This window comes from Molothrus ater, chromosome 2, assembly GCF_012460135.2.
Source record: "Molothrus ater isolate BHLD 08-10-18 breed brown headed cowbird chromosome 2, BPBGC_Mater_1.1, whole genome shotgun sequence".
Lineage (NCBI taxonomy): Eukaryota > Metazoa > Chordata > Aves > Passeriformes > Icteridae > Molothrus > Molothrus ater.
Genome location: NC_050479.2, coordinates 89,312,836 through 89,330,862, shown reverse-complemented (window position 1 = coordinate 89,330,862; position 18,027 = coordinate 89,312,836). Strand labels below are relative to the sequence as shown.

The 18,027-nt window shown below is 46.9% G+C and overlaps 2 protein-coding genes across 2 annotated transcripts in view; one reads left to right on the top strand and one right to left on the bottom strand.

The window, feature by feature from the left end:
* The window catches only part of KPNA1 (karyopherin subunit alpha 1), a 58,871-nt gene extending 57,977 nt beyond the window's left edge, over nucleotides 1-894 (bottom strand). Inside the window, exon 1 of the mRNA XM_036380166.1 lies at nucleotides 792-894. The gene's annotated coding sequence lies outside the window, so the exon portion shown is untranslated. The remainder of the gene's footprint in view (nucleotides 1-791) is intronic.
* FBXO40 (F-box protein 40) lies at nucleotides 715-17,553 on the top strand. The gene is made up of 5 exons (XM_036379948.1): nucleotides 715-763; nucleotides 4,705-4,790; nucleotides 10,716-12,611; nucleotides 13,130-13,615; nucleotides 16,858-17,553. The coding sequence occupies exons 2-4, from the start codon at nucleotides 4,782-4,784 to the stop codon at nucleotides 13,325-13,327; spliced, it is 2,103 nt and encodes a 700-aa protein (XP_036235841.1). The 5' UTR covers nucleotides 715-763; nucleotides 4,705-4,781; the 3' UTR covers nucleotides 13,328-13,615; nucleotides 16,858-17,553.
* The last annotated feature ends 474 nt before the right edge of the window (nucleotides 17,554-18,027 follow it).

Here is an 18,027-nt window from a genome sequence, read left to right as displayed (position 1 = left end):
GGAAAAGACCTCTCAGATCACCGAGTCCAACTGTGACCCAACACCACCATGCTAAACAGACAACGGCACTCAGTGCCACATCCAGTCCTTCCTCAAAGACCTCCAGGGACGGTGACTCCACCATCTCCTTGAGCAGCCCATTCCAATGCTTAACCACGTTTCTCCTGAAGAGATTCCTCCTGATGTCCAAGCTAAACCTCCCCTGGCTCAGCTTACGACGATGTCCTCTCGTCCAGCCGATGCCCTGCCTCTACTCGCAGCCCGTCCCGCGGTGGGAGCAGCGGCACCGGGGCCATCCCGTCCCCGCGGCACGGAGTTGTCCGACTCCGCGCAGCCCACCACGGTCACTTCCGAAGCCGGCGCTTTGGAAGCCAAAGAGAGTCCCTCCAGCCACGAGGAGCCTGTCCCCGGGCAGAGCAGCACCGGCCCGCCTCTCCCCAGTTCCCCCGCCAGCTGCGGGTCCGGGTCCGGTCCCGGTCCCGTCCGGCCCACGCGCGCGCCGCTCCCGCCGCGCCGGCCCCAGCCCCGGCCCGGCCCCGCCCCGCGCGCGGCCCCCGCGCGCCTGTTGCACGCGCGCGCGCGCCCGGGCCGGGGGTTCGCGAGAGGGCTCCCGCCGCGCGCGGCACCCCCGGCCCGGGCCTCCCCTCCCCCCCCGCCACAACCCGAGCCGCCGGCAGCCGATCCCCGCCCGGTCCCTCCTCCCGCGGGGACGCGGCCCCGCGCACCGCCCGGCTGCCGTCACGCTCGCTCCGCCGGAGCCGAGGTAACAGGCCTCCCCCCCGCCCCCGTACCTGCTGCCGGCCCGGCGCGGCACCGCGCTGTCTCCTCTCGGGCCCGAGGCGCGCGAGCGCCGCTCCCTCCCTGCCTCCCTCCTTCCCTCCCTGCCTGCCCGGCGCTGGCTGGCAGCGGCACTGCGCACGCGCGGGGCGCGCCGCGGCGCCCTCTGGGAGGAAGAGCCCTTCCGGCGAGGCCGGCCGGCGGCGGCGGCGCCCTCCTCAGGACGGCGCGGCCCCGAAGGAAAGACTACGGCTCCCGGCAAGCAGCGCGCGCCCCCGCGCGGGCGCGCCTCTCCCGCCACGGAGCACGCCGGGAGTTGTAGTGCGACGGGCGGTGGCGCCGTGCCCGGGAGGGTTTGGGGAGAGGGGAGGAGGCGCCCCGTCCCTTCCCCGCCTGAGGGGCGGTGGCGGCGGCCGCCCGGGAGTGTCGTGTGCTGGGACACGGAGGTGGCGGTGGCTATGGCGCAGCAGCCGCCAATGTCACCGCGGTGTTAGGCCCCAACGCGCCGCCCTCCGCGCCGCCGCCAGGGAGCTGAAGCGCTGAAAGGGGCAGGGATGTTCCCGGGGCTGTTACGGCCCAGGATAGTGCAGCGGGCTGATGGTTCCACTTTAATTAATGCAGGTCCCCTAGCGGTGGCCTCGGTGCCACCGCAGACCGCGTCACTGCGGGTGCGGCAAGCAGCGGAGCCATTTCGCTGTGCCACGGGCGATGCCGCGGCCGCCTCGGACACAGCGGCGGCCGCGGGCCGGACAGGCTCCTGGTCAGCCACGGTGTACGGTGCGACAGACACGTACATGAGATTGTGTGGCACCAGCGGGCCCGCACACCCTCAGAGGAGCACAGGGTGACGATGGCAGGAGGGGGAGCCCAAGCAGCACCCGCCAGGCTGCTTCCAGGCCCATTTCGAGGGGCACAGGAGCACAGTGGCGGGTGGGAACCCAAATTAAGGACTCAAGAGAAAGGAACACCCTGTCCAGCCCCATCCCAGGAGCCTCAGCCCCTGAGCACCTTTAGGATTAGGGGTGTAGCTGTCTTCAGAAGTGTGGGACACAGGACAAGATGCAGGGGAAGAGCATTTGGGGATTGCACGGGACTCATTAGGGAATGATTAGGGCAGGAACCAGGGGTGATCTAGGTCACACAGAGAAACAAATATAGCATACAGGAATAAAAAGGGCCAGTCATGTGTCAATGGTTTGTGATGATTTGTCCACGTCCTGCACCTGATCAGTGCAGCCTGTCGGGTCTTCTCATTAAACTCCTTTTGCACTTTGCCCTGCGTGAGGAACTCGTGGTCAGAGCACCACAGGGAGCTGCTGCTGGGGGCTGGAGAGGCCGGGATTGAGGGGCAGCCACTGGGCACTGCCTGAGCCCAGCTGTTGGAAGGAGACACCCTGTACACGTGTGTAAATACTTCTGTAAATACACAGAGGCTCACTAGGGCACCTCTGTCCCGCTCAGCCGTAGCAGAGAGTGGGATGAGGCTGCCAGTGCTGAGTGGGAGGGCTCTGTGTGGATGGATGTGTAATCTGTGTCCATATGCATTTGCTTAATTGGTGCATGTGTGAATTTGTGCACATGCCTGTAGGGAATACAAACTCTGTCTGGCTATTGCTTGGACATGGGCATGGGGCTGCAGCAGCCTCACCTCTCTCAGGCTACCAGATCTCAGATCATTTTGCCACATCAATAGATACATATATTTGTGTACATACACACACTGGTGTATTTCACGGAGCTTCATATCGAAGCACAGCATTTCTACCCATTGAATTGAGATAAGATAGATTAAAGCAGACAGGCAACAGCTTTCTCCCAAAGCATTTGCCCAAAAAAAAAAAAAAAAAAAGAAACACACCACCAAAACACCAGTTCTGCTTTTCTTTCAGGGATTTCACGTTTCTTGTACCCTACCTAAGCACATCTGTAATGCAGCAGGAGGTCTGGTTACAGTATTGGCTGGCATTCCTGATATACCTTGAATCAAATTAGCACAGTTATGGGTGGCAGCAGAGATCTTCAGGTTCTCCTGGTTTTGATGAAAGTCTGGTTTCAGGTGCAACGGAGCTAATGCAATGCAGGTACAAGGATGAATTCCTGTTTCCTGTCTCTCTGCTCTTCTGCTCCCTTCTCCCCACCAAGTACATATTTTCAGTCAGGATAACTATGTTCATTCTCCATGTCTTGTGATAACCTACCTAACAGTCACCACAGATGACTCCTTTTTGGATCACAGTCATCACCTGCAGGCAAGGATTTGCAAAACTTGTGTGGGGTGAGGCTGTGAGGTAGCCTACCAGAGAGAGAGGCAGGTCTAGGCTGTCTGGGTCTGTGTGGTCACAGAGCAAGGCATGGAAACAGCAAAAAGCACCACCAGAGTTCCAGCTGTCTGAAAGCAGAGATACCTGAGACCAGGCTGACATCAGGTGCAGGTAAAATTAAGACAGAAGGTAGCTTCATTTCTGACAACAACTTCTGAAGCCCTGAGAGTTTTTGTAATCTGAGTTAATTCAGCTGGAGGGAATTTACTCTTAAACCAATACACAATTTTGAGCAGAATTTTTCTTCATGCAAAAGCGAGGCACACCCTCAGCATGTTTTTAAACACAGCCTGAAAAGATGACAACAACAGTGAAGGCTGACAAATGACCCTGAGCTGCGGGAGGAAGAGTGGAAGTGGACAGAGTAAACAGATCAGCCATCATGCTGTGATTGGGTTAAATTTGAGTTTAGGCAAAATACCCCTGGCTCTTGTTTTCCCCAGTGCAATGGGATGCCAGAAAATGGTATCACGATAATGCAGCCCTTTCTAAAAAAGGCCACGGAGCCAGACTGCTGACCATATTTAGCTCTACTAAGTTGCAATTGGCACCAGCAAGCCTTGGTTGTCACCCACTGACATTTTGTTCAGCCCTAAAAATGAAAACAGTTGCCTGCAATGTTTCAAGCCATGAGAGTCACTGAGGACTCACAGATGGGAAAGAGAAAGATAAGGCAAAGTATCAAGTTCATCATGATTTAGGATCTCAAGGCCACCACAGCCAAAAGGGTTGTTCTGTGTTTCTGAGGCGGTGAGAGGTAGCAGCAAACAGCAGCAGGGTCACAAGGGATGTCTGCAGCCACATGGGGTGAGCACCCACCAGGGAGGAGCAGCACCTGCCCCATCTGCACCCCTGAACCTCCCTGGCATGGAGGACCTGTCCATACTCACCATCAGTATGAAGTGCTCACCATGGGAGTCACTGTGAAATGCTTTGATGGGTCCATGCCTGCAGTAAAGCTCCACTGCTCTCCTTTGCTTTGCCAGGTTTGGCTGAGGAAGGGTGGTGCTGGGAGCTCTACCCTCGGGCTTACTCTTGGTGGCTGGTGGGACTTTTTCACTGTGCAGTGGAGAGATTGAAGCCTGGGAGTCTCCTGGGGGTCCCTAGAAGGAGGGCAGGCACCTTTGCCCAGCTGCTCAAGTCTGGGCCATTCCCACTTTCCTCTCCTTGTGTCCACCCTGTCTGGACAGATCAGAAAACCACCACTGCTGTCTGTGCCAGCTGCTGCATCCAGTGACAATGGGAACTGGGTGACAATTCCAACTGCAGAAACCACAAACTGGTGTGAGCACCAAGAGGAGTTAAGTTGTCAAGGGCAAACCTCCATCAGAGAGCAGCAGGAAGCTGATACAGGGCTGGGGAAGGGGTTTGATCTTTTCCTCTCATGCAGGGGACACAGACTGCTATTGGTTCTGCCTCTCCACTTGTCTGCAAAGTATCACTCCAGGAGTGACAGAGTTAACAAATACAGTGGAGGAGACAGCTCTGTAAGCTGAGCTACGTGGTCACATGCACAGGTTTTATTTTTAACATCCCAAAACTACTTGATGTTTCTGCCTGGGCTTGCTCCGTGTCCTTCTGTTCTCTTCTCTTTCTTTGTGTGCAGTTCTCCCTCACCCACCTCGCTTCAGCCCAGCTGAGCACAACCAGGAGAGAAGTGTTTGGTACGTGCACAGGGGCTCTATGATCAAGGTAAGGCTTTGTAAATAGAGTTGGAGGTTTTTTTGGACAAACCTTGATGGAATGTAATGGTTACTATAGCAAGCTATAAAAATCAAGACATCTTCAAAACAGCCTTAGTAATTAAGATGAAATAGAATAATCATGAGATGTCTTAAATGACACTCTAAAACAGAGGCAGCTGGTAACTGTGAGCACTTCTGTGACATACTACTCTAAAAAAAAAAACCCTCCATAATATATTCAGTGAATTAGCTGTAGTTTGCAGCACTGCATGCAGGATTTTAAAAAAACTAAAATGATTGTAAGATGGGAGCTTCAGCAGCAGATCAGATGATAAATCAAAAATTCAATTTCTGTTATTTTCAGGAAACTCAGAATACAAGAACATACAGTAAGGGTCAGAGGAAAGGCAAGAGCAATCTTATGGCAAAAGTGCTTATACTTAAAATTAAATGAGTTTTGTAGATTGAGACTGCAAACTTTATGTTGGAAATCTAGACTGAATGAATGATGGAGTAAGAATTGCAAGAGTTAAAGGTACTACTGTACTATTTAGTCACTATGTAGACTGCTTAGCAATTTTTATTCATTAATCTCTTTTATTTTTATTTTATGACTTAGATCTTAACCAGTAGCTCTGAGTTTCTTTATACTGGGCACCTTTCAGAAAAGTATGTTAATGAGATTGTTACCAGAGCATAAAATAGAACCCGAGCCCAAAGAGAAAAAAAACATGGTTTGGACCATTACCCTCCTTTTTTTTTTTTTTCCTTAAACTGCAGCCAAACTGGACCTATTCTTTTAAAGCACCTGTTGAACTCAAACCAAGACCAAACCCATTTCCTAGTTACCAATGCAAAGTGAAATTTTGCTTGACTGTGTCTACCAAGGACAGCACAGGGACCCCTGCCAGTTCTGAGGAGCAGCAGAGCAGCTCCATGTCACAGCCTGCTGATATGCCTGTCTCCCACAGGACTCCCCAGCAAGCCCAGCACATGATGCTGGTGCTGAGCTATCCTGCACTATGCCACCAGCCCAGGGGACCATTTCAGCACCTGGAATTTTTGGGTGGGATTCTCTCAGATGAGCTATGGCTACATTGCACCAGGTAGGGAGGAGCAAGAAACATTGCTGATCCAGGTGTTTTAGTGGGGAATGCAGTGCAGGGTTCCCACCAGCAGTGCCCTGTGTTACCTGTGCCTCACTGCTCTGAAGTCTCCCTGCTCCTCCTGTAACAGCTTTAGTGCATTTCACCATACAGAAATTGCACAAGCAAATTTTGGTGCCACTTTACTGCCTGTGTGCAGCACAGATTTTCCAGGCAAGGGGGAGGCCTGATGGTGCAACAGCTTCTCTTGATCTCCGTGGTCCTGCATGTCAGGTGTAGGGAGCTGAGGAGAAGCTGATGTGCTGTTCTAAGAACCTAAGCAACAGGCATGCTCCAGAAGATAGGCAAAGAACATGAATTGAAGTCCTTGCCCAACTGCTGCACTATACTGTGGATTTATTTTTTCAGTACAAAGCAATTCCAACTTGTTCAGCAACTCTGAAATAGTGTTTATTGCCATGAAACACCACAGCCTCATCCAGATGATACCCAGAAGGAAATACAGGCAGTAGCTCCCTAATTGTCACAGCTTCATCCTTCCATTGTTGGGCTTATCCAACAAGTCAGTTGTTTCACAGAAAATCTTACTCCTCCTCATGTCTTATGCTAAGGATTTGAAGTTCACCAGGATTGCTCTGGAATCAAAGTGCCCCTGTAAAATCCATGTGAACTTGTTCAAGATCACCTCAAAAGCAGATCTTGTTTATGCTCACTATTAGTCTTATTGCTGAAGATTTCATCTACACCTTTAATTCTCCCTTTCCACCTGCCGTGAGCCGTGCCATACTCACTGCCTCATTTAAAGCTTGGCTGGCAGTGAGTATTGTACAAGGTCAGTCTGAAATGGCAACTGCAGAGCAGGAGTGCCATCAAGGACAGTGACCCACTGTGCTGAGTGCCAAGGGGGTCACCCAAGCTGTAGCTGACCCTGCTGTGGGTGTTGAGGTGTCGAGTTTGACTTATTTAGAGGTCCCCACGATTCCAGGTGGCATTCTTGGATTTGCTTTTTATTTTGTGTCTAAGGAGAGGACTTAAGAAAACTTGGGCTCCTAGGATTCATGTACAAATGCAGTGCATTATGGTTTCCAATGGCATAGTGATTTTGTCCTCACCTCTAAGAAATATAAATATCTATTTAGCAAAAGGAGACCCAAGCCTGATTTCTTGACAAGGTTGTTAAGCAAGTAGTGATTGAGGAAGAGCAGTGCATGAAAGGAAAAGAAAATCACTAGTTAAAGAAGACTTACTTGGTGTCCTAGAAAATGTGATTCTACAGCTGGCTCTGCCAAAGTTTTTGTGCAGGAGGCATGCAACTGCAAGTGAAACATAAGAACCTGAGCATCTCTATGCTTGGCATTTTTGTCTGGCATTTACATATTTGTATAAAATACCATCTTTAATTCTATATCTTTTTATCTTTCTAAACTTTATTTCTACATCTGCCAAATAGAAGCAATAGTATTTTTCAACCTCAAGTGCTTCTCTAGTATTGTAAAGATAAATTCATTATTGTGAACACGATCAGATCTAAGATAGTAAATATACTGACATGAAAATTCCTATATGGTAAGACAATTCCCCTCAAGATTTCAGTATAATAAAGATGAGATAAACGCTATATATTGGGGAACAAGGATTAAAAGAAATAGAGAACATTGCCTATCTGCCCTATAGACTTCACCAAAAGTATTCACATTCCTTCTGGTGTAACATTATATATAACTTCAACATTCTTGGCTCCAGTATTTGGATGTGAACTTTCGTGAGATTTTTTTAGGAGCTTGTTATCATGATGTAAAATTTAGAAATTGTTTTGTGTTCATTTGCAATCTCATCTCTGAGGCACTCTTTAGGTTCATTATCTGGGATTCTGGTGGCCCTCTTTGATGTTTCTTCAAACTGGGAGGTATCTCTTGATTCTGTGCAAAGAGCTCAGGTACAATATATGACCTTAGTATGTCAAATGGTCAATCACATACCAAATGAGAAAATACTTGTATTATTTTGGCTCATTGACTGCAAATTAATTAAATGTCTCCTGAAAATAAATTTTAATTGGTTTATAAACTGTAAGTTATTATCACTGAACTGGCCCACTCCAGACACAGACATAGCTGCAGTTAAAATAGCAGCTGTATATTTTTAAACCTTACTTGATTTGCTGTCATTATGGTCTAAAAATATGTACCAAAGTGGACATTCTTTTCTTACACAGTAGCTTGAACATGATTGAAGTAATCATTTCTGGTTTGTTTGGTTTTTTTTGTTTCCTAACCCAGACCTGGAGAAATTTTGCAAGTTGCAGGGAATCAAGAAGTGTACAAGTTTAGAGAAATGTTTTGTCACCTGACTTATCTATGTGTCACCTGCCTCTGGATGTTACGTATCAAACCTACTGAGGCAAAATTTGTAAACTTTCTGCTGAGTGATTTGAGTTTATAATTTGTGTACTTGCAATAATACCATCAACTAAACCTTAGCCAACTAAATTATCAATTAAAATACAGAGCTCCTGATTACTGGCATGTCAGAATAGAAGAAGCATTCAAACCCTGATAAATATCAGAAAGAAACTCTCTGTCCCTTCTTCCTGTCCTCTATGTTCACAGATTTGACAATGAGAACAGAGAAATAGATATCTTTTGTCTGAAAAGAACAGCATATACAAGTTAGAGATGAGGTAAACTAAACTAAAAAATGCCTGAATAATGAGGAAGACTGATTCTGCATCTGAATGCTGTGATATGGTCACTTTTCATAAACAAAGCATGTCTTTTCCTTCTCTACACATGATTTGGACGGGGTTCATTTCAGCACACAGCAATGTGAAAGCAAGTTTCTCTGCAGAAACTTTGCCATCAGTCCTTTCTGTGTTTTGGAGAACAAGAAGGCCTATGCCTCTAATGTAGGGGGGGTTTTTATCAACTATTTCTCCCCAAGAGTTACTTTTGCAGTGGAAAGTATTGTTCACACAGTCATGTTTTTATTGCAGTGTAATGTACCCAGCCTTCCTCTGACCTTATGCAAGTCATGGCTGGGACTATTTTTAGAGATTATATTTGCAGCAAAATGCTACAAGAATGAGAGCAGCAAGGATGCCGCCAGTGTGAAATAAATCCATCTGTATCTCCTGCTTCTCTGAACTGCATAAAAGTAGATGTAACTAAGCAGCCGAAAGCAGGACAGGTGCCACCCCAAACCACATGTATTTAAGGGCTTGGTGTGGCTGAGGCCACCCTGGCTAGCACCCTGGTGTCACCTCTGTGCAGAAGCCAGCATTTCCTAAGGCAAGGCAGGGATGTTATAAAGGGAAGGGTTTATTTTCTGCATTGCTGTCTTGAGCTCTTTCCTTGCAAAGGTGGTGGTACCTTATACTTGAGTTCAAGTTTGTCTCTGAGTAAAGGGACCACCAAGGGTGTGCGTTCCTTTACTCTGCAGGGCCAAGAAGGAATGGGGTTGATTCATTAGGAGGTGTAAGTAGGTATTGATCAGCACTGGAAATTGCAAAAGAACAAAGTTGTGTTGAGCAATTAATGCACATCAAATTTCCAAATGTGAGTGTTGGTATTTAGTGCAGAGACCCACAAGCATTGCCTTTCCCAGACGTCTTTCCTTCTCCAGTGTTGTTCATGGCTTCCACTGCTAGGGTGTAAAGGTGTGAAAGATATGAAGTTAAGAGAACACCTTCAAGAAAGACAGAGGAAGTTCTTCACATAGAATCTCTTTCCCTCAGCCTCAGCCCACTTCCTCTGCAGCACACCTCTCCCCACAGCTAGGTCACTTAACCCTGGGTTTGCAAAAGAAAAGCATCTAGGTAAACACTACTTTTCTTGAACTTGTTTTCTTTAACCTAAGAAAAATAATACAAAGTCTAAATTATTTTACTACCAATTCCTGTCTTTTCTCAGAGCCAAGTGAGAGTCTACTGGGGCTATGATAGTTCTTACTGCATGAAATGGCAGGGGGGGAAAATCTGTCAAAATTTTTTTCCTATTTTCACATAAAAAAGAAAAGCACCCTGGGTCCTGTTTAAAAACAAAACTCGTGTTCTTCCTTATCGTTAGCTTTTTCTTTCAACAAAGATTCACAGTGATTCCAGAACCAGGTGGAATGCAGCTCCTATAGTAAGGAGCAGGAAGTCAAAAGCTGGGATGTTTCTACTTGCAGCAGGTCTTCTATGGGCCAAGTTACTGATACCATTTGAAGGTATCCAGGGAAGTAGTGACTGAGCAGCCTCTAGTTCTGTAAGCTAACAATTGGAGTGTGAGGGTAAATCAGGAAAGCAGAGTAAAGAAGGCCAAGGAAACTAGCTCTTACCCAGGCTGTTTTCCACACTGGAATAATCCTGAAGATAATCCTCACTCTTGACCTTGGTGGTTAGAGCAAAGGGAGGTTCACTGTGCAACAGTCATGTCTTTGTGGGGAGATGAGAAGAGGCCTAGGCCAAATCTAGAGAGGAAAAAAGAATATAATTTTTCCTACTCAGTGTTGAGGAAGTGGGATGCTCCTTCACTGTGCCCCTAGCAGTCTTGATTTCAGCAGCCTGGTGAAATGCTGGGACAGAAAACAGCTCATACCCTGGCTGCCTGAGCTAAGGAGTAAAGACCTTGTCTGTGTCTGTGCTCTACCAGGCCAGGCTGTACTGTGGGGCTCAGAGGTGATATGTGACTGCATGGAGCTGGCAGTCACTTTCTCACAGCCTCATTCCCACCAGAAGTGCATGTTAACACCTCATGTGTGGAAACCAGCTATGGGCATGGAGGGTCTGTGGCCCTCCTCGTTCCTTCAGACAGTAACTCTTGTCTCCTTGTCTTTGCCACACACAGCACCAGGCCCAGAAAGCTCCCCCTGGGCAACACAGGCACTGTGAGCGATGTTTCAGCCGGCACTGCCGCGCACCCATTGAGATCTCCGTGTCCTGCATGGTGATCAGCTGCCGCCTCCATTGCGGGGCCACCTTCCACATGTGCAAGGAGGAGGAGCACAAATTGCTCTGCCCCTTGGAGCAGGTGTCCTGCCTCAACTCAGCCTATGGCTGCCCTTTCTCCATGGCCCGCTTCAAGCTGGGGAAGCACCTCCAGGTCTGTCCAGCCAGTGTTGTCTGCTGCTCAATGGAGTGGAACCGTTGGCCAAACGTGGATTCAGATACAACACTGCACAAGAATATTATGAAAGAGACCTTGAATGAAGAATGTCTGGACACAGCTTTGGCACTCAGAGACCAGAAGATACTTTTCAGGGCTTTGAAAGTAGCTGAATTATTTCCAGAGTGGAGGAAAAAGGATGAACTGGAAGAACTAATGGATCAAGCCATGGGTGGGGAAGCAGGTGCTGTGGGAGGAGCTGCCTGTGGTTCCCAAGAGGGCAATGACCAGTCTGAGCTCAGCCAACGTGAGCGGGAAGATTTGGCAAAGGACAAAGAGGGAATGGATCTGGGGAGTTACAAAACATGGGAGAACATTTTCAGCAAAGAGCTTCTGGCTTGCCAGGTAACAGGCTCAGCAACCAGCACAGGACAAAAGACAGAGGAGGCTTCCAAGAAAACAGCAGCAGCCTCCCGTGCTGCCAGCTCCACAGAGAAGGCAAAGGAAGGACCTGATGGTGCAGAAGAGGGAAAGGGCCAAAAGTCTGAACAAGTAACACCAAGTAGAGAACTGAATGGACTGGCTCCCTGGCAAGAAGGGGTCCTGGAAAGGCTGAAGAAGGAAGTCGGTGTAGCGGATTACAACATGTATCTGGTCCATCACGGGGGAATGCTCATCCGCTTTGGCCAGATGGCTGCTTGCACTCCCAGAGAAAAAGATTTTGTCTATGGGAACTTGGAAGCCCAGGAGGTGAAGACTGTCTACACCTTCAAAGTGCCAGTTAGTTATTGTGGCAAAAGAGCACGACTAGGAGATGCACTGGGCCACAAGATGCCAACTTCAGACAAGTCAGTGGATACCTCAGAACTGGGAATAAACATAGAAGAACTACCTAAGACAAATATAGTTGAAGCCACACTGCTGTGTGCTCTGGAGAAAGAGCTGAAAGGCCATGAGATCTCTGAAGCAAGAGGTATTGATGGACTCTTTGTGGATTTTGCAACACAGACATACAGCTTTCCTTTGGAGCCCTTCTCCTCCAGCGCAGTTCTAGCAGATATTCTGGATGAAAACAGCCCACCAGAACTGCACATGGAGCTCTACACTGAATGTGTAACCAGAAGACACAACAAAAGCAGTTCAGCTTTCACATTCACTTGCAGTCATTTCTTTAGGAGGGATGAGTTCCCATTCCACTTCAAGAATGTGCACGCTGATATCCAGTCGTGCCTGGATGGATGGTTCCAGCATCGCTGCCCACTGGCCTACTTGGGATGTCCTTTTGTCCAAAATCACTTCCGCCCCGAGGGACTTAAGGCCAAGGTTATTTACAGCAAGCCTCTCAAGACATTTGCTATTAAGCCAGAGGTGGACACCCTTCTTGCTGAACCGGGCAAGTGCAATTTCATAGTGGATAGTCGAGGGAGAAGCAAGGACTTGCTGAGCAGCCTCCCAGTGGAAGTGCTCAAGTACATTGCAGGATTCCTGGACAGCTTCAGTTTATCTCAGCTATCACAAGTGTCAGTGCTCATGAGGGACATATGTGCCACTCTTCTTCAAGAGAGGGGAATGGTTCTGCTTGTGTGGGAGAAAAAAAGATATTCCCATGGTGGTACTTCTTGGAGAGCTCGCAAAAAGGCAAGTGACTGTGACACTAGGAAAAAGAGTCATGAGTTCTCTTCAGATAAAACATGGGGATGACAAGAAAAGCTGCATATAAATATGCAGATGTGGGGAAGGTTCATGAGGTTGTGAATTTGCACAGGGGTTTGTTGTCAGGGCCCAGGGCTGTAGGGTGCAGTACATCTAACAAAAGGATGAAGGTATAACTAGACATTTTCTGAAAGTCCCCACCCAAGCTCATCTTGGGTAACCCATTTGCATGTGCACCATTTCTAGGCACTGAGAACTAAGAATTCCTGATATTTAAGTACTACCATCCCCATTAAAAATGGCAGGTGATAACTAAAGCAGCAAAACCAGCAAGTATGAAGTACACAACAATACAGACCCATTTTCACTTGCTATGCCAGCCCTGCACCATCAGACGTTCATTGCAGTGTCCAGAGTGAGTAATGCACACCCATTGTAAGCATAGACAGACATTTAAAGTCCTCATTTTCTCTTCCCAATTCCTATCCCCTCTCTTGCATTAGATCTGGCAGTTCAGCAGCCTGTTCTCCAGAGTTCACAACTGGCAGCGCAGCGATGTCCCGAGCATGTCGGAGCACCTGAGGAATTGTCCCTTCTACCAGGCGGAGCACAGGACAGACCCCGTGCTGCTGACGGGCATGAGCGAGTCTCAGGAGCAGACTCGAAAGACTTTGGTCTCTACTTTCAAGCACAGAGTCTGAACAACTTACTTCCCCTCTGCCATGCTCCCTTCAGGGCTCTGAGATGAAGATTTGGGGATTCAGGTGTAAAGATTGTTGCTTCCAGCTCTTCTTTGGACATACAAAATTGGCTTCTCCCCAGCTGCATTTGAAACCTCTGCATTTTTTTCCCCTACATTAATTTTTTAAAGCTTCGACCACTGCATACTAACTTCACATGCTTTCGGTTTTCTGTTCCTGGTTTAATACAACATCCTGAAGAAAGCAATGAGGATCTTATTTGAAAACAGCATTTTTACATCCTTGAAGGTAGGCTGCTGCTCCTTTACCATGTGCCTGAGATAAGCAAGAGCAGTTAATGTACTTAGCTCAAATAGATCTGAGACACCTTAGTTTTGTCTGAAAAGCCAAGTTCTCGGAGCACAAGTAGGTGCCCTCCTGCCTGGCAGACCTAGGGACTGCTAACCTGCTCTGAGACGTGGGCAGAAGAAAAGGACACCCCAAAATTACATGAATTAATTAAAACTCCAGTGACAACTTGGGAATTCACTGTGCAGCCACAGACCATCATTTAGGACCCTAAGGCAAGCATACCTAGTTGAGTGCAAGCCTAAGGCTGAGCTCATGGGAGCATTCAAACGAAACCAAAGCAAGCAAACTTGTTCTTTGTTAGAAGTAACCAAGTGGCAAATAATTTCAGAGACTCAATTGACTTTTTATATTTTAAAGTAACAACTTTCTGTGTTTTATCTGAAAATTCATTAAAGCCATTAAAGAATATTTGAAGTCATTTTCAGAACACCTTACCAACTCAGTTTTACAGATTCTAATTGTAAGCAACTGAAAACAGGATGTCAAAGAAATAATATTCTTTTCTATAAAAGAAAAGTAACTCAGTAACCCATTCAGTAACTGTATGGATAATGTTTGCTTCAGTTGAATGGTCTGGAGCATAGAATCTTTTTTTACAGAGCAGAAGACTGGTTAGGATTTGGTTTATCTTTTCATAAATACAATAACCAAAACCAGAATGGGCTTGCTGAGGCAACGGATGAGAGGGAACAGACATGTTACCAGCAGTGTCTGTCTCATTATACTGCTTGAAACCATTCCAGTGGTGCTAGTCAGAAATGCCATGGATGTGATGGTGGGTGAGATTCCTCTGAAACAGCTGTAAATTTGTCAGCTTAGGACAGTTTCCAGCCACTGCACAGCCACAGGGTGCTGACTCACCCCCTTTCTTTTTTAAGTTCTTAGCCAGAAGTGTGAGCTCAGGACTGAGGTCTGTCTTTCATCCCTCTGTCTCAGGCAGGAGAACCTTGCTGGGAGCTGGGATATTTGCTGGCCTGGAGCACTGCTCTTCTCACCTGTGCTGGCCAGGTGCAAGCTGGCTCAGGCAGATGGAGGATATGTGCTGCCCTTGCCATTCTTGACCTCACTGCAGATGTGGGATGAGGTGGCCATGCAAGAAGGAGCCCTCTCTTATCCAGAGAGGTTTCTGATGCACCTGAGCTGAGTGCTTGGTAACCAAAGGCATGAATTGCATGGTGACCCAAACCACCCTAAGTACAGCTCAGCCTTGCCTACACTTGCAGCTTAAGTGGTCCCTGTGAGATTTTTAACCATATGAGGATGTTTTCATCTCCAGACACACACCCTCAGGGGCATACAGTCTGAGCTGTGAGGACAGTGGAATGGTCCCAGGAACAGGAAAAGCAGCACTTCTTTTTTCTTTTTCTTTTTCTTTTTCTTTTTCTTTTTCTTTTTCTTTTTCTTTTTCTTTTTCTTTTTCTTTTTCTTTTTCTCTTTTTCTCTTTTTCTTTTTTCTTCTTTTCTTTTATGCTACTCTATTTTCTGCCCCTAGAGATCCTTTCTGGGAAGTCTCACAATGCTTTAGACACGAAAATTAACTTCTCTGCACAGGTATCCTGCAGAAAACACAAGTAGCATCCCAGGTTTATAAAGAGGAAATGGAAGGAAATGAGCACAGGAAACCTAAGCTGGGCCAGGAGCAGTTAGAACCACTCTGATCCTTCATCCTGAGGCTTAAGCCACTGCACAAAAACAAACTGTCCATCCTTTAAAGCTGCTTACAAAAACTCACATGTCTTCAAAACATTCCATAACATGAGCTGCCCAATATTATCTCCTTGTTTCACCCAGCAAAGTTGACAGATGTGAAAACATACAGCCAGAATTCCTAACTTCCTAGGTCTCTAGGAATACCTAAGAGACCTAGAATTCCTAGGTCTCTACATCAGGGACTCATTCTTCACTTACCATGTATCTGATTTTGAAGGATGCTGAGCACCCAACTGTAGCTGCAGACCACAATATCTGCAAATGCATGTCCAAAAATTGGGTGCCAGAATCTATGCTGGGTGCTTGAAAATGGAGCCACTTACTTTTATGGATAATTTGGGGAGGGTGGAAAAAAAGATTGCTTAAATAATAAGGTCTCAGAGTAAGTCAGTGTTCAAGGCTGGCAGGAGGCGATGAAAAATTTCAGCCTGTGAACAATCTCTCACATGATCAGCCACTTTAGCTGCTGTAAAGTGCTGTGGCTGCCCTGAAATTTTGGCCTATGTTAGGTGTGAATTTGGCTCATTTTACTTTTAGTGCCAGTGTCACCAGCACCGCTGCCATTCTGCTCCTGGCTGCCTTCTGTCAGTTCCAGAAGATTTTGTTCTTGCCACTCCCTGCTCCTGGAGATGGCACAACTTCAGTTCCAGCCTTATTAAAATGGATTCTGCTTATTCCCTCCACAGGGAATGCCTGAGTCAGACTTCAGGGGGATGCAACCTTTGGAAATACGATTGTTGAGGTCAGAGTTAGGAATATTGCAACCCTTACCTTGTGGGATCAGCCAGGGTGTGCATAGAACATCCAGGAGACTGGATCATTTCCCTTCTGGCTCATTTCCCTTCTTCCCTACAGGGCATGCTGGAGAGACACAGAGTGTCCATTCATAGAGAGACATATTTGCTCCTGTGAATATATAGGTGTATTTCTGAAAAACTGTAAATTTGATTAAGTAACCTTCAGCATATCCAGTCAAAGCTGAAAATCCACAGCCAAAATCTTCAGGTTAGTCTGGTCAACCTGATCTGGGAGAGGCAAAGCTGTACAGGGACGGGAAGATCACCCTTGCATTTCTGCATACTCACCTGGCCAATGTCAGCAGGGAGCTGCTTCTCACTTCATCCCAGCCTTACCAGGGGTGGAGAGCTGTGGGCTGGTGTCAGATGCAGTTTTACTAATCTCAGGGTCATGCCAAGCTAGCTCAGTGTTGGTGGTCCTGCCATTAGCAGAGTCAGCAGAAGATTTAGGAGCTGGAGGGAACTGAATTTTCCTGCACTGTGTGTCTTGGTGAGCACAATGCTGGCTTATTTAAAAGGTGAGAGGCTTTGGTTTGGGTTCAGCAAGTCCTTAGCTGCTGGTTTGAGTCTGTAATTTGGCAAAGAAAACTTTGGTTAAATCTCAGCTTGAGTAATTTGATTAGAAGAAACTGATCATGTGGTGTCTTTCAAAATAGTCTATTGTTTTGGCAGGGTCTGAACTGGAAAAGGGGATCCAATTCCAGCAGAGCATTGAGGTTGCTCTCAGTCCAGCCCCCACACTCTGGATCTTCATGACTTTGATCTTGTTTGTGCTGTCCTCAAGTCCTGTGAAGTGCAAGAGCAATACTCCACACACTCCAGGCTGATGTGTCTTGCAGTGTTTCCTCTCACTGGAAAAGTGGAAATGAAATGAAGGCATCGTGGAAATCAGAAATGTCAGAGCAGGGCAAAAAAACTCATGACAAGAGAAGACAGGAACCAGAAAAGGTAATGGGTTTGGATAGAGAGACCTGCCTCTTTGTAGGTGGTGTGAGGAGGGGCAAGAGGAGACAGGTGAAAGGGCACAGGAATGAAAGGAGTTGGGATGTGCTGCCAAAACCAGAGGTTTTCTGGATAGAAGGATTTCCTTGAGAAAGACTCTGGAAGTTCCAAACTGGTGCTATACAGTAACATGGGGCAGAAGATAATTTTTAAGGGGTGAAAGGGCAAGTGACCTGCTGACATGTATCCTAAGTCTGGGTTGAGGGAAGGAATTTTTTGATGGACCTCCAACTCCCAAAACTGAGAGACCACAGATCAGGTGAAGTTTATCTGAACAGTGCCTGTTATTTTGTGAAACTCTGTAACTCCTTGTTGCATTCTTAGGAATAAAAATTATTATGGTATTAAAAAATCCATTCAAATTCAGGTCCTAGATTGTTTTCTTGACTTCATCACATAAATGTATGTTTTGCCTTCAAACGAGGTGTGGCAGTTCCTGTAGTCTCATATTCATTATGCTCCTGTCCTCTGCTCTGCTCTTCACTATCATTTTCCTGGTTGAAGACTTTTATTTATATATGTTTTATATTTATTTAATTTTAACAAATATTTTTAGGTTTGACCTCACCTTCTTTACACAGCCACTTTCTCCTTCCTGATTCAGTTATTTACTTAAATGAAAAACTATCTCTTCTTTTAAAAATCCATTTTCCAGATTCCAGATTCCAGATGTACATTATATCTACAAACATATGAAGAAAATTTTTCTCCTTACCCTTCATCTTGTGGTTGTTCATCCAGGTAGTTACAGAGGGGCTTTTGCTTCTTTGCTTTGCATGTTCCAGAGATACTGCACATCTCTGTCAGAAATTCTGAGCATCTTTCACATACAGTTTCCTT